The 23,855-nt window shown below is 47.7% G+C and overlaps 1 protein-coding gene and 1 long non-coding RNA gene across 2 annotated transcripts in view; one reads left to right on the top strand and one right to left on the bottom strand.

The window, feature by feature from the left end:
* LOC310952953 overlaps positions 1 to 23,855 on the bottom strand; it is a 403,897-nt gene that overhangs the window by 231,789 nt on the left and 148,253 nt on the right. The window lies entirely within an intron of this gene.
* Positions 203 to 18,116, top strand: efhc2 (EF-hand domain (C-terminal) containing 2; the record flags this gene model as incomplete). Its single annotated transcript, XM_083921301.1, has 15 exons — positions 203 to 244; positions 1,695 to 1,883; positions 1,969 to 2,119; positions 3,328 to 3,551; positions 3,700 to 3,951; positions 5,497 to 5,601; positions 5,972 to 6,110; positions 8,250 to 8,415; positions 8,524 to 8,666; positions 10,270 to 10,466; positions 11,234 to 11,367; positions 11,964 to 12,158; positions 14,590 to 14,682; positions 15,627 to 15,726; positions 17,988 to 18,116. The coding sequence occupies 15 exons, from the start codon at positions 203 to 205 to the stop codon at positions 18,114 to 18,116; spliced, it is 2,259 nt and encodes a 752-aa protein (XP_083777427.1).

The raw sequence follows: 23,855 nt of genomic DNA, 5'->3' as shown, positions 1-23,855 counted from the left end.
GTCTCATGTTATAAATCTAAATCTTCCCTTTGTTGTTATGATATTTACAACAAACAAAGTTTACTTCCTGTTTCGGGCGTTGCTAAGCGACGGCTCAGGCAAACGGCAGCCCTATCTCCATGGTAACCAATAACAGCCCGTTTAAAAATCATCTTTGCTGCGTGAAGGAAACAACCCACCGGTTTGACACGTCACAGCCGTGATGCCGTTACCGTTTCTACCGGGGAACTCTCCCAACACCCAGGTGAGACCGTTACATTAGTTTAGTCTTTACCCCGGAGGCTCGGACTTTAGCTTAGTTAGCTCTGTTAGTTAGCTTCATAGCAGCTAACCGGCTAACAGCTAGCTAACGTTAGCTAGCAGCTGTGTGTGTGTGTGTGTGTGTGTGTGTGTGTGTGTGTGTGTGTGTGTGTGTGTGTGTGTGTGTGTGTGTGTGTGTGTGTGTGTGTGTGTGTGTGTGTGTGTGTGTGTGTGTGTGTGTGTGTGTGTGTGTGTGTGTGTGTGTGTGAAACAACAAAAACCTTACAGTCACAGTTTAAAGTGACAAAAACACCTGTTAAAGTTACATTAACACGTTATAACTTAGGAAACACTGTTAATAAAGTGAAATTGAATTGAATCGTTAATTTTAACCAGTTTGTGTTCTGGGGATGATTCAGAAAAACGTTTACTTTGAGGAACATTTCCACTGTTTTCTGACATTTTAGGTCATAACATTAAATATATATTCATTTCATTTTGATTTAGTTTTTTCTGCCCGACCCTCATGGGCTTATAACACACACACACATTCTGTAGGAAACGCTGCTTCACTTTAACTCTGTTTAACTTCTTTAGTTTGTTCTTATTTTATTTCATCTGCTGTTAAACTGGAGCTGTGTGTTGTTGTTTATGTATAAACCTGCGTTTAACCACAATGTACGTTGCACTCTGTCACACTTAGTTAATGTTTGATTTATTTACGTTAGCTTTATTTTGATTTATTTGATGTTTTTATGCTTATTGTTACTCTGATCCTTTCATCTTTGTATTGAAACTGTTGCACAATCGTTTCCCTCAGGATAAATGAAGCTTCTTCAATCTTGAATCATAACACATTTATTTCAAAATACAGATTATTTCACAGCTCCGTCTTTGAACAAAATATTCCTCCTTCTTTCCCAGGCTTTACCAAGAAACTCTGCTACAAAACATTTCCCCTCATTAAAGCACAACTCCAGTTTTTCATACTGGCATTTAATAGAAATAAGCAGTTTTGTTGAAGCACCGTGGTTATTAATAAAAACATGCTCGTACAGCAGAGGTAGAGACACAGCAGATATTAAAAAATAACAGTATTTCAGAATCAATCAAGTATTAATAACTTGTATTTGCAGATTTTGAGCTCCTGCGTATATGTTAAATAATGCTTGATTAGCACTGTGAGCTCATGTTACAGTGTGTTTTTTCACTCTCAGTGATAAAAACATCTTAGTACAGCAGAGGTATAGCCACAGCAGATATTAAAAAATAACAATATTTCAGAATCAATCAAGTATTAATAACTTGTTCTTGAACTTTGAGCCCCTGCGTATACGTTAAATAATGCTTGATTACCACTGTGAGCTCATGTTACAGTGTGTTTTTTCACTCTCAGTGATAAAAACATGATGTTGGCGCTTGAGTAAAGACATTTTCTCCCTTCTGAACTTCAGCTGGGGAAGGAGAAATTCCACAAATCCCAACATTTCGATTATTCCAACGGCGTCCCCATGCTGGTGGGATCTGAGAAGCCGGGCATCGGAGGAGAGCTGTTGGAGGGACAGAGGATGAAACCAAAGTATTCTGTCTACCCCAAAGGACGCAACAGCGATCTACCGTCATGGGTCGTCTTTGACAAACAGGTGAATCCATCATTCATTTATCTTGAACACCTTGAAGTCCTAACTTGGTGAATGTGACCCACACCCATCCCTCCCGTCCCCCCAGGCTCTGTGTTTTGAAGCCTTCTGTCAGGAAGCCGTGCCCGAGGCCCGAGACGAGACGTACAGGATCAGGAGGTGCAACATCTACTTCTACCTGGAAGATGACACCATCCAGGTGGTGGAGCCGGAGTACAAGAACAGTGGCATCCCGCAAGGTGTGTGTGTGTGTGTGTGTGTGTGTGTGTGTGTGTGTGTGTGTGTGTGTGTGTGTGTGTGTGTGTGTGTGTGTGTGTGTGTGTGTGTGTGTGTGTGTGTGTGTGTGTGTGTGTGTGTGTGTGTGTGTGTGTGTGTGTGTGTGTGTGTGTGTGTGTGTGTGTGTGTGTGTGTGTGTGTGTGTGTGTGTGTGTGCGTGCGTGCGCATGTAATAACTCTCTAATTTCTCAGTTTGTATTTTGCACTAAAGCGCTCAAAAACATGAGAGAACACTCAGTATTTTTTATTTGTCACATTCAAAAATAGTTTAGACTTCAATTCAATTCATTCATTCATTCATTCATCTTCAACTGCTTATCCCGGGGTCGGGGTGCCGATCCCAACTGACATCGGGCGTGAGGCGGGGTCCACCCTGGACAGGACGCCAGTCTATCACAGGGCACATTCAATTTGATTTACAGTGTCAAATCATAACAAAAGTTAATTCAGGACACTTTAGCAGGTAAAGACCACACTCTGTTGTAATGTGTGTAATCTTTTAGCATTTAGCTTGGATAAAATGCTGTTGAACAGAGTTCATTCACTTATCTGAGCGACTATACGTCCGTAAAAATGTCTTTAATTGCTTAATGGCGAGCGACATAACGGCACACAGTCAGAATTTAACATACATGTTAAAAGTTGGATTTTAAAACCATTTATTTACACAATAAGCGTCTAACAACTGGTGTTTACATGTTTAATAATGACTGAAAATCCTCAGAGAAGTCTGGAAATTTGAGTCTGAAAAAGTCAGATTTTTTTAAATGGAAAATGTGGAGGAACCCTGCAAAAAGCTGGGGACAGATGTCAAGAGTAATTTTTTGCAAATTTGTCACAGAGCGAAGACGGAAGCTCCCAGCATTTTTCAGATGTAGGAATTCACACAGAGATGAAGGAAGCAAGTGAAGAATGGCCTCGGAAATACGGAGCTCAGAGCTTCCTGGTTTACAGAACCTCAGGGAAGAAGATGCGTGTGTGTATGAAACATCACCAGAGTCGATCACAGTCTGACAGCAACAGCAACAAGTCTCCTCTTTGTATCAAAAGAAACGCACACGTCTTGTGAATGTTGTACTCTTAATGTCATAATTGAAACCATGATCTTTTACCCTTCACTGACTCACGATGAGTGATGTAACGCCTGTCGCTGTGTCGCTCCCTGTGGCAGGAACCTTCATCCGTCGCCAGCGTGTCGCTCTGCCTCCCCCCGATGACGACCAGTTCTACAACATTTTCGACTTCAACATCAACCAACGGATGGTGCTGCACTCGCGCACGTTCACCGTGACCAACTGTGACTCGTTCACCAGGAACTTTCTCACAAGACTGGGGGTGCAGCTGAACGAGCCCACCTCTGTCCCCGACGACCCCTACAGCAACCTGCGTGAACAGGTCGGTGTCAGAGTCACACCTTTGGGTTTTCTGCAGGGTTTTTCTTTTTCTGTGGGAGACATCAAGCATTTCATATCATATGATTTTAAGTTAAAAACGCCATTTATGTGCTGATGATTCTTCTTAATTCACGCGCTCCCTTGTCCAGATTGAGAACAGTATGAAGCCTCTGCGGCCGTACGAGCGGCGCGACACGCTGAAGCAGTTCCTGGACCACGACCGCAAAGTCCTGCGCTTCAACTGCCTCTGGGACGACACGGAGAGCGTGTTCGGGGACCTGCGGGAGCTCGTTCTGCACTACTTCCTGGCTGACGACACCATAGAGATCCTGGAGATCAACTCCCCAAACTCTGGGAGGCACACGGCGCCCACGTTCCTACGCCGCAGCAAACTACCCAAGGTGAGGCGCCACGATCCGAATCTGTTCTACAAGTGTGTCGGAGTCTCTGGACGGCGTCTCTGAGTACTCAGTCAGAACATTTAGGGCGCACTCCCACTGTCCATCCACACCGTGCCCCAGCACGTTCCACGGCTAAAGTCTGGTTCCTTTGACCAGTGTGAGTGCAACCGAACCACGTCTAGATGTGGTACGCTTGGGAGAGGTGGGCTTTAGTAAAGCACGTTTGCACGTGTACAAGCACGAGCGTGCGCACGTGTACGAGCATGAGGCCTACGGCGGTTCTGAGGTCATTTCCTGTGCGCCTGTTGGGACGTAGAAAAAAGAAGGAGGGACCATGCGTGGACATTTCAAACAATGGCGGTGAAAGGTTCACGTTGGTGTGATGCGGAGGTGGAGTGTTTACTGCAGATTTGGTCGATGAAAAGATTCAAAAACAGTCGACAAGACGCACAAAAACTCTGAGGTCTACGGAAAGATCTGGAAACAAAGCCACGCATCGCCATGACGTCATCAATGCGTGTGACGTGTTACGGCGTGATGACGTATAGGCAGCAAGAAGCATTCTCCGAGGCCCAGGTAGAGTGAGTACAAACGGGCCTGGAGGGGGGGACAAGGACCCTAAAGCACGGGGCACGGGACGGAGGCACAGTAGGAGGGCGCCCTGACTGACTGACTGAATCTCCAACTTTAAACTCCTTTAAGCTTCCCTGGTACAATTTACCAATAATTTACCCCTCATTGCGGCCGTGAGACCACTTCACCTTTTGAAAATGATGATTCCCAGAGATGCAGCACATCCAGAAATATATGAAGGCTTAAGATCGAGGATTTTGTCCGTAGATATTTTTATTTGGAGACATTATTGTTACTTGAAATACACCTCGGGTAAAAAAGGGGCTCATCCCACCGCGCTCCCTCTTCCAAACCTAAAGCCTTGCCGTGCCTCTCGTCTCTGTCTGGTTGGGTGACTCCTCTGCGTCTCTCATCCCTCCCTTCACTCAGACCTCATTCAGCCTGACAGCACGGCAGCAGCACCCGGTCTCCCTCAAGCGTTTCGGCTTTCTCCTCCAGTTACTGACTCAAGTCTGATTCATCCTGAAAGACAGCCAGGCCCCGATCGTGTGTGTGTGTGTGTGTGTGTGTGTGTGTGTGTGTGTGTGTGTGTGTGTGTGTGTGTGTGTGTGTGTGTGTGTTTTCAGTCCAGTAACTCTGTTTGTCTGGATGCCTTTCGTTAAATGTCAGCCCTAAAGGTTGACCAGAAATCCACCATCCAATGGGAAATCACCGCAGATTAGATGCTTCTTAACTCTGTCTCTTTATTCTGTTAGTCCACCTCTCTCTCTCTCTCTCTCTCTCTCTCTGTTCGTCCGTCTCTCTCTCTCTCTCTCTCTCTCTCTCTCTCTCTCTCTCTCTGTTCGTCTGTCTATCTCTCTCTCTCTGTTCGTCCGTCTCTCTCTCTCTCTCTCTCCAGATGTGTGCTGTGTGTTATCACGGTGTGTCCCCTTTAACCGCCCCTGCTTGTGTTTGTCTCTTATATCTCTGAAGGAACCGGCCGGAGCGAAGCAGCCCGGCCAGGTCACGGACCGCACGGTGCTCAACGTGTTCGCCTCCAAGTCTCAGGGAAAGCGCTACATACTGGACAGCCTCAAAGTACGTCCTGCCCCTGCCACGCTGACGTGACACCAAACTCAAAATGAAATGCTCAGCTCATCTTCAACCGCTTATCCAGGTTCTGAAACATGAAAACAGGTTCTGAAACATAGAAACGGGTTCTGGTTCTGGAGCAACATGTGCTGCGGGGAAGGCCTCCATTAGTTCAGCAACACCAAGTCAAAGCACATCCTGAACGTTCACAGCAGCACGGCTCCATTTTTACCAGTGTTTCCCTTTGAACTCCTCGTTTATTGCATTTGAATCATTTTTAAAATCTGTATGAACTCAATAAAAACATGGATTAATGAGAAACTCTGAGACAGGTTCACAATCTAAAGGCAGCTTAATGTCTCTCTGTGTGTTGCAGACCGGAGCCGTCGCTGAGGACTTCTATAAGGACAGTGATCTGACTGTGGGGGGGGAGGTGGTGGTGTGGGGCCGGAGAGTGGTCCTCACCGACTGTGACGACTTCACCAAAGACCACTACCGCTCCAGATACGGCCTCGGTAACCAACACTACCCTATACTGTTGTTTCAGTTTAGCATTACTATAAATACTCTCTCTTCAGGCAGCTTGAACACGTTTGTTTGAGGCTGATGCTCGTTGCACCCGGCTGCTGTTATTGTCTAACGCTCTCTAACTGTGTGGTTTTGTTGCCTGAACCTAACCATGAAGATGCTGTTCTCACACAGGTGCAAAAATATACTTTTGATGTTTAATTAATTCATTTAAACCTTTGTTTGACCACGTTTGTCCCGCTGTGATCAAGGTTAAGAGACCTGACCAAGAACGGCAGCAACTCAGTTTCAACCTAGAATCACATAAATATCAATCAATCAGACTTTATGTGTAAAACAAAAAGTGCTTCACACAGAACAACAACCCCCACCCCTCATACACAAAACAATAGTATCTGTTATATTGGTTTATGGGTTATACAGGAACAATTAAAGAAGACCTGTAGGTTCTGGAGGGTTCATAGTCTGAAAGCAAATCAGTTAATACATCGGATCAAGACCATGAAGAGCTTTTAGATTTATAGACTAAGTTATTTATCTGTACAGCACTGTCAACCAGGGGTGGGCAACTCTGCTCCTGGAGAGCCACTGTCCTGCATGTTTTAGGTTCCTCTCTCTGCTCCAACACACCTGAGTCTAACACACACCTGAGTCTAATGATCTGCTCGTTATCAAGCAGCTGAAGCTCGTCACAGTTTGATTATTGTCAGACTCAGGTGTGTTAGACTCAGGTGTGTGTGAGACTCAGGTGTGTTAGACTCAGGTGTGTGTTAGACTCAGGTGTGTGTTAGACTCAGGTGTGTTAGGGTCGGGAGGAACCTAAAACATGCAGGACAGTGGCTCTCCAGGACCGGAATCACCCACCCCTGCTGTAAATGATGCTCATGCCTGCAGTACATTCATGTGAACACTTAGGGGCAGTAAGAGCTGCTGTAATCTTTTCCTACAACACTGATTCCTGAGACTCTTGTTCAGATCATGAACTATTGCTTCTTATCTGCACACGTCTTAGCTTAAAAAAGGCAGAGCAGGGACCCTCAGCTACATGTATGATATAAAGCTTACTTTCATATTAAAATGTGCCTTAAATAATGTGCAGGGTGTCCTTCCACACCACTGGTTCTCAAACTGTGGTAAGCTCTCTCTGGTGGTACTCGAACTCTCTCTGGTGGTACTCGAACTCTCTCTGGTGGTACTCGAACTCTCTCTGGTGGTACTCAAACACTCTCTGGTGGTACTCAAACACTCTCTGGTGGTTCTGGAGCCGATCCCAGCTGGCATGGGGCGTGAGGCGGGGTCCACCCTGGACAGGACGCCCGTCAATCACAGGACACATAGAGACAAACAGAGACAGACAACCATTCACACCTACGGGCGATTTAGAGTCATCAATGAACATTTATCCATCACGGCACAGGGAATCCTACAGGGGGAGGCACTGAGGCAAAACGTTTGCAAGACTCTTTGCGTTTCACTGACTCACTTTGGAGACTACAGGCTGATCTGAAGCTTCCAAACACAGAAACACTGACTGAGCTTTAAACTTGGGTGAAGTCCAGTCTGTGTGTGTGTGTGTGTGTGTGTGTGTGTGTGTGGTGATTTATGGGAGTTTGTTGTTTAAACTCTGTGTTGCTGCTGTTCTGGGTCAGGTCTCCTTTGTAGAAGAGATCTTTAAATTCAACCTGACGAACCCGGTAGCTGGATGCTCGCTCGCTGTTAGGACACTGTTGTAGGATCCTGTTTGGCAGTGTAGCCCCTCAGCCCCCCTGACATCAGATCCTCTGGCCCTGCAGCACTGGTTTTCTCTGAGCCTCCACGGTTAAACCTGGACCACAAGTCGCACAGCGCCCCCCCAGCAGGAGAAACCCAAGCTGCTCCGGGATGTGTCTGCCACCCTGGGCATGTTTTGTGGTTCGCCGCATTAGTCACAGTAGGAAAGCAGGCGGAGCCCCCCCGGTGATGGAGGGTCCCGTCTGACTCTGGGCAGTCAGAGGTCAGACCCGGGCTGCTGTGCTCCTGCACGGATGGATTACCTGCTGCCCTCTGATCGTTCCAGCTCTCCTCCTGCATTTCTTCCTTCTTTTTTTTTAAGTGTTTTCTCTTTTCTGTCTCCTTCTCCCTCTCAGAGGACTTCACCCCGGTGCGGTACAAAGCCCCCTCAGCCCCTAAGCACCAGAAGTCTGTGCCCCCCTACAACGGCTTTGGCTCTGAGGAGGACTCGCTGAGCTCCTGCCAGGGCCTGCTCCCCAAGCCCCCGCAGAAAGATTTCCACAAGTTTATGGAGAAGGACAGGTTGGATGAGTCATCGTCTAATGACACACAGAAATGTCTGTGCGTGTGTGTGTGCGTGTGTGTGTGTGAGCGGCAGCCCCCAACTCTACCGTGTGTATGTCCTCCCAGATGCGGCCTCAACAGCAATGTGCTGAATTTCCGTGCCAGCATGGTGACCAGCGATCCAGTGGACAGAGACAGAGTGTTCGTCGTCTCCTTCTTCCTCTGCGACGACTCCATCAGTGTGTTCGAACGTCCGCAGAAGAACTCGGGTAAATCTTCATCTGAGAAACAAATCTGTGACTCTCCCGGTAAACATATGTTCGTCAGATTCCCCTGGTTTTACGTCCGTCCCCAGTGATACGATCACAACGCTCCGCTCTCACTGCGTCCGTTCACACCTGCAGCAGAACGCGTCTCCACGTCAGTCAGGTCCCGTCTCCGTGTGTCTTTAGTGACCTCTTGTGATCTCATGTCACTCGCCTGCTCTATATGCAGATAAACATGTTACTTTTATTAAATTGAATGAATTAAAAAGGGCATATCCATTTTACAGCCTCTCCGTCTCCTAAACAACAACAGCTGATGTCACAAACAAAGAACAGCAATATCTGCTGTTGAATATTATCCAAAAGTCTGAATTTGGCTACATTTTACGACCCTAAAAATAAGGTTACAGTATTATCCACCTGTGCTCCCAGTTGCTCTCTGTTCCAGGCAGTCCCGACTCTCAGAGCTCCAGAGAACTGATAAGTGTGTGCAGGGGAACAAACACAGACCGTCTGACAATAACATCCACATGATTCACTTTCATGAGAAATATTTTCAAAATTCTGATATTTATTTCTAAACAGAGATGCCTGTAGCTCAGGGCGCCCTCCCACTGTGCGTCCGTCCCGTGCCCCGTGCTTTAGGGTCCCTGTCCCCCCCTCCAGGCCCGTTTGTACTCACACTACCTGGGCCTCGGAGAATGCTTCTTGCTGCCTATACGTCATCACGTGCCGCTCCTAGACGCGGTACGGTTGCACTCACACTGGTCAAAGGAACCAGACTTTAGCCGTGAAACGTGTTTGGGCACGGTACGGAGGCACAGTGTGAGTGAGCCCTGAGACGTGGTGGACAAAGACGGTGAATGAGGACGTAAGAGGCCGTCCTTCATCGTCGACTTAGGCCCAGACCACATCTGAATGTGGTCTGAGTGATCTGATCTCAATACGTCCTGGGTGCATTCACACCTGTACTGAGAGCGTAGACTCTATGAAAAAATGGAAAATAAAATAAATATTCAATAAAATAAAAACTAGCCCCTCCCCCTCAGTGTTGTCAAGGAGATCTGATCTAAACACACAGACTAGAATGTTCTTTTGTCCTTAAACAGCTTTAATGATGCTGTGTAAACGGCCTGTTTAACATGGGGCTCAATGAGAAACTGCTCTGTTATGAAACCTGCCCCTAGTGGACACTCAGAGAACTGACGCTGACGGAGCTTCCTGATTGGATCGGATCACTCAGGACGGATTTAAAAAACAGATCTGAAAACAGGGTCGCAGAATCCCTCAAAAACAGATGACATTTAGTTCCCAGACCTCCTTTTTCATGAACGGAGACTCATCACTCATCAGTGTAAATCAGTGTCTGACAGCGCTTCTTACAGTGCAAGATGAATAGCATGTCACAGATTCAGCACGGCTCCGAAATGAGAGAACCAGCCGCTGAAATGATGCGAAACGAGATTTGAATGACATAACACATTTATGACATGATGTGAAAACAGAGGCCAGTGCTTTCAAACTGTGGAGAGAGCGTGTGACGTTACGTGTGAAGTTGATTTTCAGTGATATCGATCAAATCATCATCGCCATTGTCTTGCCCCAGGCGTGCTCGGTGGTAAGTTCCTGGAGCGTGGTCGTGTGAAGAAGCCCGGCCAGGAGCTGTTTAAGAGCGAGATGTCGGAGTACTTTACAGCTCCGGATCTGTACGTGGGAGCGACCCTCTGCCTCAACAGCAAGCACTTCCAGCTTCTGGATGCTGATGAATACACCCTCAACTACATGGAGCAGCATGCTGAGGAGGTAGGGAGGGAACGGAAGGGGGGACGCTTCAAAGGTTTCCTTTTCTTAAAGGTTGAATATGGCGAATGAGCAATCAGTGTTTCAAGATCGTAGTCTCAACAACAAAAAAGAAGTCCAGCAGTGGGGTTGCCAGGTTGGTCAGACCCGGCCCAGTAGCTCCAGGAGACCGGAGTCTGTTTGATCCTGTTTGAACCCGTCCCCTCCAGAAAATCACAGCATCAAAACAAGGATTACAGGAGTTTGACTGGCAGTTAGCGTTAGCCGTTAGCGTTAGCCGTTCCAGCTAAGTGCAGATGAAAGTGACGTTAGCATCCAGGAGCAGCGTAGCCATGTGGGCGTGCGTTTGAATGGCGTTCCTCTCCTTTCTCTCAGTCCATGGAGTGAATGCTCGGCCTATAGTGACTCTGGTTGTTGCCCGTCTCCGCTCACTCAGCTGCTGGGACAAAGAACGCCCCCTTCACTGAGGCTCCCAAGCAGCTGCACGATTGGCTAACTCCATTTCACCCAGTGCCAGCCTACAGTAGCTGCACCCAACAACAGACAACCCTGGCCACCAGCAACGCCCAACGCTATTGGCTGCTACCATAGGTTTAAATTAAGATTCTACATATTCAACCTTTAGTGTGGTGGACCCATACTTTAGGGTGCTAACACAAGTTTGGGGTGGCGGTCTTTGGAGCGAACAGGACCACACAGCCTTTACTCTTTGTTGTAACTTAATAACATGTGTGATTAAAGATCCCATGTTTGTGTGTAATTGTCTAAAGTTCCCCAAAGCCAACGTGGGAACCATCCTCAGCAAACTACGGTCCATTCCGGAGGAGAAGCAGAGCGAGATCAGGAAGTTTCTGACTCTCAGTGACCCCGGCAACACAGGCTTCATCCCCTATGAGTCGTTCAGGTACATCTGTCACACACACACACACACACACACACACACACACACACACACACGTACTGAAGTGAGGAGGATGAGTCTACTCAGTTGGGGCAATGACTCAAATTTAACTCGTGCAGCACTCGGGACATTTTTTGGCTCTTTCAGTTTTCCATCACTTTCGCTGCGTTAATGCGTTTGGCATGAATTTTGGCAAGAGTGTGATTTCTTTAATAGTCTGCTCGGAGCAATAATTTGTGTCTGTTGTTTTTTACTACAAGTATAATTTGCACATTAAAATGCATTTACTTTTTCTACCTCGTTAAAAATCCCGAAGTCTATGAATATGCAAATTGTGTGACTTTGTCGAATGTTCCTTCTGGACACGAGATTCGTCCTTTTTCACTGCAAAACAACAAAAACAAGAACCAATCAAATAAGTTGCATGAGGCTTAGATGGTGTTAAAGCTGCTGAGATCCAAATGTGACACATCCTTTTGTACTTATTGAACACGAGCACTGTGAGCTGTGGTGAACGTATGTCCTGTGGTCTTTGAGTGCTATGTTATTCACGTGTTTGTGCGTGCGTGCGTGCGTGTATGTGCGTGTGTGCACCGCAGGGGCCTGCTGACCGGCCTGGACTGCGGCCTGTCGGAGCACGAGGCGCTGGTGCTGGGCCGGTGTTTCTCAGAGCGCGAGCGGCCCGAGGCGGACGTGGGCCTGATGCTGGCCGTGGCCCAGGACCTCCTCAAGAAGAAGCACTTTGAAGATCTCCCTGACATGGCCAGAGCCTTCGCACACCGTGACAGACACAAGTAGGCGGTTGCACAAACACACACACACACACACACACACACACACAGATGTTAGCTTTGTAATACTGCAACAGAAACATACACACACACACACACACACACGGGCAGCGTCACAACAAGACATCAATCGTGCAGTCAGTGGCCCCCGTACCTCAGAGCAGCGATTCGTTCCAGCGGTGTGAGAGTGGAGCATTGGAACCAGATGGACTCCAAAGACCTGACTGAGGCTCTGCAGGCCAGAGGACACACCAGGACTTTATGGTCTCCTCCTGTCTGTGTGTCCCTCTCCCCGCCTGTGTGACGCATGTTCACGACATGGCATTGTTCAAAGCCCGTCTTGTGTCGGGGCCTTCGTCGCCTCAACAGAGGACGGCTTTGATGCTGTTTCATCTCTCAGCTGCGACCTGAAACAGACGTACGTTCACTCAAACCTGCCAACACTTGATTCGTCCGCTCTGTTCTCAGAACAGACCGCGATTAAAAACACTCATGACGAGTTAATCGTGATGAATGTCCATTACACTTTAACTGACTGCAGTTATAACAGGGACATTCATTTGACCACAGTCCATAAGTTACTGTTCAAACCAAGTAGAATTTATTTTTTATGTTATTTTTTATGGAAAAGCGGTTGAAGATGAATGAATGAATGGTCTTCACATAAAAACACAAGTGTCCCATCTGTGACTCTGTAAAAATATTTGTTTCTTAAATAAATGTGAGACAAAGTGATCCCAGTATTTTTAGAGCTATTTTAAATACACGTCGATGATTATGGGAATAATATTGTGGATCGTTCTGGTCAGGATGATCAGAACGATATGAAACGTTCATATCGTTCGATACTCAGCGACAGTTATTCCTGGAGCACTGAGAGGATCAGTGAACACACTCATTTACTTTTTACCCCTGCAGAGAAACAGGAACTGCTCTTTATCCTTCTTCATGACCTTTTCCAGTGACTGCTGCTGCATGAGCACTAACTCGACGGTGTGCAGCCGGTATGTGAGCGTGTGGGATCTATAATACCCATCACAGGAAGTAACACTATCATTAGGACGGCAGGTCCCCAGGTGACAAATGGGAAGAGCATTTTACTGAAAAGCTTTAATCAGTTACTCTACAGCGTCATCCAGAGGGTTGGGTTGGACCATTTGGTGGTGTGCATGTTTGACCCCCTGTAAATCACGTTGAACGTGTGCTGGGTTTGTTGAAAAGGATCAACAACAACAGTCAGAGCAAGGTTAAGCAGACCGATGTGTGTGTGTGTGTGTGTGTGTGTGTGTGTGTGTGTGTGTGTGTGTGTGTGTGTGTGTGTGTGTGTGTGTGTGTGTGTGTGTGTGTGTGTGTGTGTGTGTGTGTGAGTGTGAGTGTGTGTGCGTGCGTGTGTGTGTGTGTGTTGACACTCTTAGTTCGTGTCAGATTGTCTCTGTAATGAAGACGGCATGATGAGAATGAACCTGTGGACTGTCTGATGTCACTGAGGACAACAACTGTGGTCTCACGCCCGCTTCAGACCAAAGATCCGCAACGAGACGAGTTGAAACTTGCAACTACTTGCAACGCGTAGGTCTGAAACGTTCTGAAACCTGCCCGTCACACACGGCCAGTAAACGACAATGGTCACGTGGCGTGTTTACAGGCTGACTGACTGTACTTACAGACTGTTCTGTGTTTATGTGCGGACAGGAGGTGTGTCCCTCTGAGTTGCCGTATGGCGGAGGTATTGCGGGGGTTTTACCGCTGGTGTTATGTGTTTGGCTCTCGGCCTGAAAAATAAAGTGGAGCTGAGTTGCATCGCTGGACACGCTAACCCATTTCCTGTCCCGTTTGTTTTTATATCACTACAGTATAGGCCAGGGCTGCCCAGTCCTGCTCCTGGAGAGCCACTGTCCTGCATGTTTTAGGTTTCTCTCTGTGCTAACACACCTGAGTCTAATGATTTGCTCGTTATCAAGCAGCTGAAGCTCGTCACAGTTTGAACATAGTTAAACTCAGGTGTGTTGGAGCAGGAGAAACTTAAACATGCAGGACAGTGGCTCTGCAGGAGCAGGACTGGGCAGCCCTGGTATCTTGTGTGGATGGATTTATTTTGAATATTGTTTTAGAATAAAAATGTAGTCGTGTGGATGCAGTAGTAGTGGTAGTAGTGTAGAGCTTTATTCAAATAACCCACTATAAATAGCCAGGTGTGGGTCCAAACACAGCCAGGTGTGGGTCCAAACACAGCCAGGTGTGGGTCCAAACACAGCCAGGTGTGGGTCCAAACACAGCCAGGTATGGGTCCAAACACAGCCAGGTGTGGGTCCAAACACAGCCAGGTGTGGGTCCAAACACAGCCAGGTGTGGGTCCAAACCCGTCGTCTCCTAACTTGGCTTTTTGTCCCGTTATGTTGGACACCCATGTTTCTGCTTCTCTTTGTGTCTCTAGAACCGGCCGTCTCTCCACCAAAGAGACCAGGACCATCTGCAAGGCCTTCCAGCTGCCCCTGCCTGAGAGTCTGCTCGGAGGTCTGCTGAGCAAGTAAGAGCCCGCCAGTCGCCACACCGCCGAGGGCGGAACGGTCCGAGCTCCCACTGCATTCTCAAAATAATACGTCTTTGCGGACGTTTGTCTTCGGCTCATCAAACACAAGAAACAACTACATAAAAGGCCGAAAAGCAGTCGGTAAAACAAACTTTAACACGACACAAAGTCATATTAAAGATTCCTGTCACTGCCCGAGGCTTTAATCTCATCAGTCACTTACATATTGATATACTGCACTCAGACTGAGGAACTTCTTAAACACAGTTTCAGTTGCCAGAGGGAAAAGTGCTTAAACTGGCTGAGGAGAGGGTGCGAGTCATCTGCCAGGACACTCCTCGCTCACTCTCCCTCTCTCTCTCTCTCCCTCGTCCTTTCTCTAAAAAGTTGAGTCAAGGGCTTCTGGGGTTTGCCAACTTTTTTCTCTTGCCATTGGCACAATCCTGAAAGTTTATTCTTAGATCGACAATTTAGGTGAGCGTACCGTCGCCTGAATTAGTCCGTAACCTCTCAGTTCAAGTCTGATTTCCTCGGGGTGTGATTAACGCTGCGGAGGGAAATGAGATCGATCTCCGACCAATCAGAGCAACGAAACGTGACGTGATGAATGTAAAAGACACACGACAACAGTGAGATAATTAAAGTGTAACTTAAAACTGTTAACAGGAGTTTCTACACGACCATTAAGTGAAGCTGGCTTCGGTTTCTTTGTTGGAATGACTCATACAATCATTTTAAAGTATCGCCCAGTTCCTTTCCCAGAAATCTTTCTTGGCACGGTCGGAAAAAATCCCTGAACCAATATTCAGACTGAATACCACTGAAAAAATGATGCATTGGAAGCAGCTTCGCTCTAATCAAGAGGGAACTGTCGTCTTTGTTATTCTGAGGCTTCTAAAGAGTTTGCACCTGTTTCTGATCTGGACGCACGTCTGCTGCAGGTTTGCACACGGGGACGACATCGACTACCACGCCTTCCTGGCCGGCATCAACTGGTTAGAGCACCTCGCCCCTCCGGTAATGCCCGAAGACACCTTAAAGGTAAGGGAGAGCAACCCGCAGTGAGACGTGTGAGAGAAAAGCAGCAGAGAAGAGCCAGTCAGGAGATCCCAGTGAGTGATTTCACAGCGTGTGCGCGGATTTCTAAACAGTTGGAAGTGAAAAATCAATCTACATCTCAGCCCGTACCTGGGATGACTCAGTGGATGAGTGAGCCAACAGCAGAATCAAGGGAGTGGACGAGAGGACGATTTATTACTACACACACACACACACACACACACGCACACACACACACACACACACACGCGCACACACACACACACACGCACAGACAGAGGTGGTCAGGAAGGAAGTAGACTTCTCTCTCTCTTTGTATCGTTCCTGTGTAACACTGATTTAGCACGGTTTCAGATCTAAGCAGAAACAGGTGAACAGGAGAGATATCCACCATGGCACGACAACAAAGGGAGGCTAAGTGTGTGTGTGTGTGTGTGTGTGTGTGTGTGTGTGTGTGTGTGTGTGTGTGTGTGTGTGTGTGTGTGTGTGTGTGTGTGTGTGTGTGTGTGTGTGTGTGTGTGTGTGTGTGTGTGTGTGTGTGTGTGTGTGTGTGTGTGTGTGTGTGTGTGTGTGTGTGTGTGTGTGTGTGTGTGTGTGTGTGTGTGTGTGTGTGTGTGTGCGCAGCCACACAGTCAGGGTGAAATCACAGTCAGGTCTGTCAGCCTACCTCACTGATAAGACTGAATGACGCGGGCGTCTGCGTCCTCCTTTACAAACGTCTACGTTTCTGCCCGTCTAGATTAAGGGCGCACTCCCACTGTTCCTCCGTCCCGTGCCCTGTGCTTTAGGGTCCTTGTCCCCCCCTCCAGGCCCGTTTGTACTCACTCTACCTGGGCCTCGGAGAATGCTTCTTGCTGCCTATACGTCATCACGCCGTAACACGTCACACGCATTGATGACATCATGGCGATGCGTGGCTTTGTTTCCAGATCTTTCCGTAGACCTCGGAGTTTTTGTGCGTCTTGTCGACTGTTTTTGAATCTTTTCATCGACCAAATCTGCAGTAAACACTCCACCTCCGCATCACACCAACGTGAACCTTTCACCGCCATTGTTTGAAATGTCTGCGCATGGTCCCTCCTTCTTTTTTCTACGTCCCAACAGGCGCACAGGAAATGACCTCAGAACCGCCGTAGGCCTCGTGCTCGTACACGTGCGCACGCTCGTGCTCGTACACGTGCGCACGCTCGTGCTCGTACACGTGCAAACGTGCTTTACAAAAGCCCACCTCTCCCAAACGGGCCGTGGACGGCAAGCGTGCCGCTCCTAGACGTGGTACGGTTGCACTCACACTGGTCAAAGGAACCAGACTTTAGCCGTGGAACCTGTTTGGGCACGGTACGGAGGCACAGTGGGAGTGCGCCCTTAAACACAACCCATGAGTTTTCAAACTAATATGAGGCCGTATTCACAGAGCATCAGCCTCTGCAAAGTCTCTCCATTCATTTTCAACGGGGTTGATGCGTTTTCTGGGGGTGAAACGTAGCACAGTCGTTCAGCCGCTCTGTCTCTTTTCTTTCTCTCTTTCTCTGTGAAATGAAGCTGCGGCTCACATGGTCGGTCAACCCTGCGCCTGTGAAGGCGGCGGGCTCAGAAGCGTTTCCAAACATCGCCACTTTAGAGGCTCAGAAACGCCAACGTCGCGTGTAACTAAACATAGTAAAAGACGTAGTGTCGGTGTAGTTTGAGGGGAACCCCCCCCCAAAAAAACTGACACGACCACCGAACCTCATGCACCCCCGAAGGAGCCACAAGTGTCTCAGTGAGGACCCGACAGGAAGGACATGTTGACGATGTTGCGGTCCGTGTGCTGGTTGTTGTTGCCAGTTCTCTCATCACCTCTGTTATTTCCTTTCTTGGTTTCCGCTCATTAGTTTTAACAATCTTGGTGCCGATTCAAAAAAGCCGGCTGTAAAGAAACGGCCGAATGCATTCGTCCTCTAACGTTGAGACAAGGTTATTTTCGTTTTGGGAGGTTTAATCAGTCTAATGGAGGTTAGGAACAACCATCATTTTTCAGCAAAGCCGCGTTATTTACATTGCACATTTGTTACACACTGCCAACTTTAAGTGCCTCTCCACTTGTGTAAAGGACATAAAACAGAAGAGGGAATAATAAAGGAGGGATATATCACAGGAACCATAACAAAGGAGGGCGACACAGTCAAAGTGGAGACTGAAAAGCTGATTTTAATGCATTTCGGAGGTTTGCAGCGACTTGTGTGTTCCTGTTTTGTCTGCAGTTCGATGTGAGCGGGAGGTTCGATGCCGGCGGGGCCGCAGTAAAGAACGTCCACTACTCTTCCCTTCTGAGGGACGTGTTCAGCTTTCCCTCCAACAACACCGACCCGGCGAGCACCACCTCAACGTAGACGCACACACACACACACACACGCACGCACACGCACACACACACACACACACACACAAGCACACACACGCACACACACACGCTGTTCGTTCCCCAATTAAAGAACACAGTCTGACGGCTAACCAGCATCTGCGTTTTCATTGTGTTCATGACGGAGACGTGTAAAACTGCGGGGGGGGGGGATGTGTGTGCACGACTGGAACGTTTGTTTTCTGGTATATGAATAATTTGGCGATAACGCTGCGCTGATGCGTGAGCCGAAGCAATCCAGTTAACTTTATCCTCGGGGGGTAGAAGTTCTGAGAACACAGATGCTTTTTTGATGTTCTTGTGTGTTTACACGAGTCGGTGTGAATCCCTCGGAGACGCGGTGGAAGACACAGGGCGTTAAAGCAGAGCCATATTTCAGCTCTGGGCAGCGTGTGCACACACACATGATTACAGGCTGCGTCCTCCAGCACTGTGCTAACCTGATAAGGGGCCAAATCACTGTCAGCTGGGAGGCGTGTTAGAGCGACACGTTCACTAAGCTAACACAAAATAAACTCACAAAGTGTCAAGGAAAGACATTCTCACACTTCTTTTCATATTTAAACAGGAAAAAACTACCGTAAACCTTCTGAATTCAAGTTTCTCTCTTTCATCGAACTAAGACGTAAGTTTAATAAACTCGTTAACTCGTCAAAACTTCATTCAAACTGGACAGAAACTAAGTAAAACAAACAAAACTCTCTGGTTTGGTCCAAATTAACTCTCCTTTTGCAGTGAAAGATGTGAAATATGTCGGCTCTAAATGCAGTTTTTCACCGCCGTCTGCAAAGGGGCGGCCGCGGCTCGTTCTTTTGAGGGAGACAAAATAAAGTTAGAACAGTTGCCCCGTCCTTTTCTGTAGGTTTGGACCAGATCAGACCAGAATCAGTGCCGAATTCCCCAGCAAATAGGCTTATGTAGACCCTAACCATGACCCCTGACCCTGACAAAATGCTGAATTCAATCAGCGAAGGCAGATCAAAGACTGAGTTAGAGCAATGTTTATTGATCTTATAACCCACTAATGTGGCTGGATGTAAATCCGCAGCCAGGTTAGTGACGCTGCTGACAGCGGTGGTTCTGTCAGCCGAGGTCAGTTATGCTGCGTTTGTAATCATAAATCGTGAATTTTGAACTTGAGTCAGGCTTGTAGTAAGGGCAGAAGTATAACAGGATTGTGTGTGTGTGTGTGTGTGTGTGTGTGTGTGTGTGTGTGTGTGTGTGTGTGTGTGTGTGTGTGTGTGTGTGTGTGTGTGTGTGTGTGTGTGTATGGAGTTAAGAGGGGGACATTTAGGGGACGGACTGGAAGTAGAGAGGTGAATGTGTTTCAATAACGTTTAAAAAAGAGCAAAACGTAAAAACTAGAAACAGAATAATCAAAACACATGAACGTGACAAGATGGAGGCTCTGGAAGAACAGGCGCACCTGCAGTTACACCTGACCGCCACAGAGGCCGCTAGAAACAACACATCTCAAATCTGATGGAGTACAACTTTATAAAGATACGGCCCCAGAGGGCTAATTTCTGAAGAGCTTCACCCTCACGTGTCTGTCTGTCTGTGTGTCTGTCTGTCTGTGTGTCTGTGTGTGTGTCTGTCTGTGTGTCTGTCTGTCTGTCTGTCTGTGTGTCTGTCTGTCTGTGTGTGGCAGTGTTTGACTATAAAAGGCACAGGTCGTTCAGGTCGAGGCGCCACTGTAATCAGAGCCTGCGTTGCAAATTCTAGTAAGGGGATGAGTCAAACATTAGGTAATCAACCACCCAGACACACACACACACACACACACACACACACACACACACACACACACACACACACACACACCCTTCTGCCCCTTTACACTGAGCACAGGAACAGCACATTACATCACCGCAGGCATTATCAGGTCTTCTCTGTCTGCTTTCACACATACTAAAATACGAGCTTCCCCAGCCACCAACTCTCGCCAAAACACAAAGGGTGACGTCGATGTGGTCGGTGGTCGCAGGGAGCTTCCTGACGGCGTGCTTGGCCTTCTTTTGCCATGCGAAGCACGCCGTCTCTTTGCACCCACACGTCCAGTATTTCTGCCCCGTCATGCTCCGAGGCACAGCAACAGCGAGCTGAAAGAGTTGCATCCTCATCGCCAGGCTTTGAATATCCTGGGTGCAACGTATCACATCCTTACGGATTAGACAAATAGTGTGTGGGTTTTCTTTATAAAGTAACAATAAAAGCACAAAGCTGGTGATGAAATCCCATGAAAGGACCGACGCTGTGACTCACTCAGGTGTTTTTGGACAAAGATGGCGCTCAATCACACGGAGGAAGACAGAATATCATTTGTTATTTCTCTTTTGATGGAATTTATTGACAAGACGATGATCACCAGCCTCAACCTGTAACATCTCTTTATTAAATCTGAGATGCAGGGGTGGGTTAGAAGCTTATACCATGTGACTTTCCACGACATGGCGCCTAAAAATGTCTCGATCAGTGTTCGATTGCACCTCAATAACAAAGCTAACGTTAGTCAGCTTGCGTTAGCAGGTAAAGCTAAAGAGGACAGCGGTCTGCCAGAAAATTTGCGGTGGTGGTCAACAGACAAACAACGGACAAACGTAAAGGCCCCGACACCCGTTTCATTCATTTCCTATGGAAGAGGCGTTAGCACCCAACGGCACGCACCGCTTTTTCCCTTTATTTTATTGACCAGACAGGAAATAGGATGAGAGGGCGAGGGGGAGTGACAGGCAGCAAAGGGCCGCAGGTTGGAGTCGAACCTGTGGACGCTGCCTCGAGGACCTTCAGCCTCTTTACACGGGGCGCCTGCTCTAACCACTGTTCCACCGGCCACCCCAAATCAGTTGAACTTTGACCTCGTTGGCGCTGAGCTTTGAAAAGCTCAACCAATTAGAGAGAAGCTTTGAGTGCGACGTTTATGTTTCCTTGGCAACCAGAGAGCGACGTCAAATCGGCTAGAAAGATGGAGGAGAAACGTATCGTTTTTGTGTCGGAGTTTCCCGAACTATTTAACGTTACATTAATCTACGTAATGATGGAGGTTTATAAGCAACACAGCAGGTTTGTGAAGAGGCAGTTTACGAGCTAACGGTTGTTTTAATGCTAACGTTGATTTTTCGGTTTACTGGGTCTCTGCGCCCGACCTCGCGGTGAGCCAGACCTCGCGATGAGCCCAACCTCGCGGTGAGCCCAACCTCGAGGTGAGCCCAACCTCGCGGTGAGCCCAGCGCGAAAAGCCGATAATGAGACGGCCCCTTAAGGCTCTAAAAACAGTAGCCCACTAACCAATGGGTGACGTCCGTGTCTTTTATAGTCTCTGCTGTCACCTACTGTTGATAATACTCTAGTTACTTGATATAAGTCTCTGTGCTTCATGAGAGGCCATTGGTATCTTCTAGTAGTATGATGAGGGCTCAAGAAATCATCTGTTGAAGCTCAAACACCACGTTGACGTACGAGAATCCAGCTCAACGCAGGATTAAAACTACCACGAACCCCCGTCCCTCCTGATCTCCTTCTCCTCTCGGCTTTTGCGTATGTGCTTTGAGCGACTCTCCGTCTCCGCTCAGCAGAAACAGAACATGGAGCCTCGTTGTAAAGAATCTGGCTCTCTTGTTTTGTTCTCGCTCCACTTTACGGCCGCTCTGCTCGGGACCGCCGCGCTGTAAAACAGTAAACCGATATACAGGAAGGTCATAAATGTCTCTGGGGTTAGGAGGCTGCGAGTGTGTTTGTGTGCACGCATGTGAGGGCTTAATGCGAGTCTGATGGAGTCACGGCTAATCTGTGAAGTCTAAACAGATATCTGAGAACGAGCGGGAAGGAGTCTCTGTTTACTGGCCGCGTGCCTTTCTTCTCTCGTGAAAACAAATCCTGAACCTGGAAGCACACAGAAAGACATCACGGAGCACCTGCGTTCAGATGTTTTTCTCCGAACTGTTCCCCCCCCAGAGCAGCGAGTTTTGGCCCCTCAGTTCACGCTGAATGAGCTCCTGTCAGCTAATGTGAGGGTGGAAGTCTCATGTTCTAACTCGGCTGCTTCAGTTGATTTATACACAATTTAAAGGGGTTTTATTTGAGTCTGTTTATTTGATGTATTCTCCCGTTCACAAACAGAAAGGTTTGAAGAATATTTAACAGAACTAAGAGTCGAAACAGCCACAGCTAACATCAGCATGCTAACATCTTCTCAATGCTAAGATGCTGATGTTAAGCAGGTAAAATGTTTGTCATGTTTACCATCTTTGTGTAAGTGTCACTCCGGCGTCAATCCTCCCAGGGTCTTTTTTAGCACTAACATTCATCAAATAAGCCATCAAGACAGAATTAACTATTAATGGAGACGCTAACAGCCGGACGTGGCTAACAGTAATTAGCTCGGGGCAGCACGGTGAAGGCATTCAAAGGTCTTCTTTAACCACTAATGCTGCTGAAAATAACAGCAAACCTCTGCAGCAGCATGAGAAGAGTCCCTACACACACAACAAAGCAGCAACAGCGTAGTTAGTGAAGCCAGAGTTTATTAAAAGAGTGTTTTAAGACTTCTGTACCAGCTCCTCTCATAGTAAAGTCCATTACAGTGGATTACCAAAGTCAGATTCCCAAAGGAAGGAGCCCATTGGTGCTTTGTTGTGTGTGTAGGGACTCTTCTCATGCTGCTGCAGAGGTTTGCTGTTATTTTCAGCAGCATTAGTGGTTAAAAAGGACCTTTGAATGCCTTCACCGCACTGCCCCGAGCTAATCACTGTTAGCCACGTCCAGCTTTTAGCAACTCTCCCGGATTTCTCTGTTAATAGTTGTTACATGAAAAAATGTCTTGATGGCTTATTCGATGTGTGCAAGTGCCAAAAAAGGACCATGGGATGATTTTGCGCCAGAATGACACTTTAAGTCAGTCAGTCAGAGTCCATCCACGTCCCAGGAGGGCCGTAGAGAAGATGGAGCAGCCTGCTAAGTGTCGTCCGTGTGGGCCTAAACTGGGGGCCCTCTGTAACGGCACCTCTACAGAGAGGAAGAGAGTTCAGCAGACTGTTTTTGGCCGCTCTTCCTCATTCCAGTGATTCCTCAGTGCCTATAGGCATTGGCACAGAGGGGGGGGGGGGCTGAGGCTTAGACCCTGCTTTACAGGGTCAGCCACTGCCCCAGGTGCACATGGGGAAACACTTAGCCGCTCTCTCGTTATTCCATATCTCCCTCTATCTGTCTCAGAACTGCTGCTGCTCTTATTGCACTTGCAGTTTCACGCACACTCGGCGTCTCAGCGTGTTTGTGTGTAAACGAGTGCTAAGGTCGTTAGCCTCACTGTGGTCCGCGCTCACTGTGAGTTTCTCTTTGATGGCGGCGTTTTATTCCTGTACGAGACGTTATCCCTTGATTCTGAGCACTTACTGTGATCCTCCCTGAACTCCAGCAGCAGACCTGGTACGCTCATTAAACACGGGTTGTCTTTGGCAGCTGCTACAACATTACTTTACCTGCTCAAGAGGAGAGAATGTTATTCTACACCGGCTGTAAATTACAACTATGGGACTCTTTTTGTCGGGCTTTTGGCTCCCGGCGGAGGCCATTTTGGAGGCAAACCCGCCTGTTTTTCTGTTCGACAGCGCTCCACATAAATCTCCCAAAACGATAGCCCCCTTTTTTTTTCCTGTAGCTTAAAATGAAACTGGAAATCAATCATTCAAATGAAGACTGAATACGTCTGTGC

This window comes from Echiichthys vipera (assembly GCF_963691815.1).
Source record: "Echiichthys vipera genome assembly, chromosome: 10".
NCBI classification, from domain to species: Eukaryota; Metazoa; Chordata; class Actinopteri; order Perciformes; family Trachinidae; genus Echiichthys; species Echiichthys vipera.
Note: the sequence above shows the minus strand (reverse complement) of the source record. Positions and strands in the feature narration are given on the sequence as shown.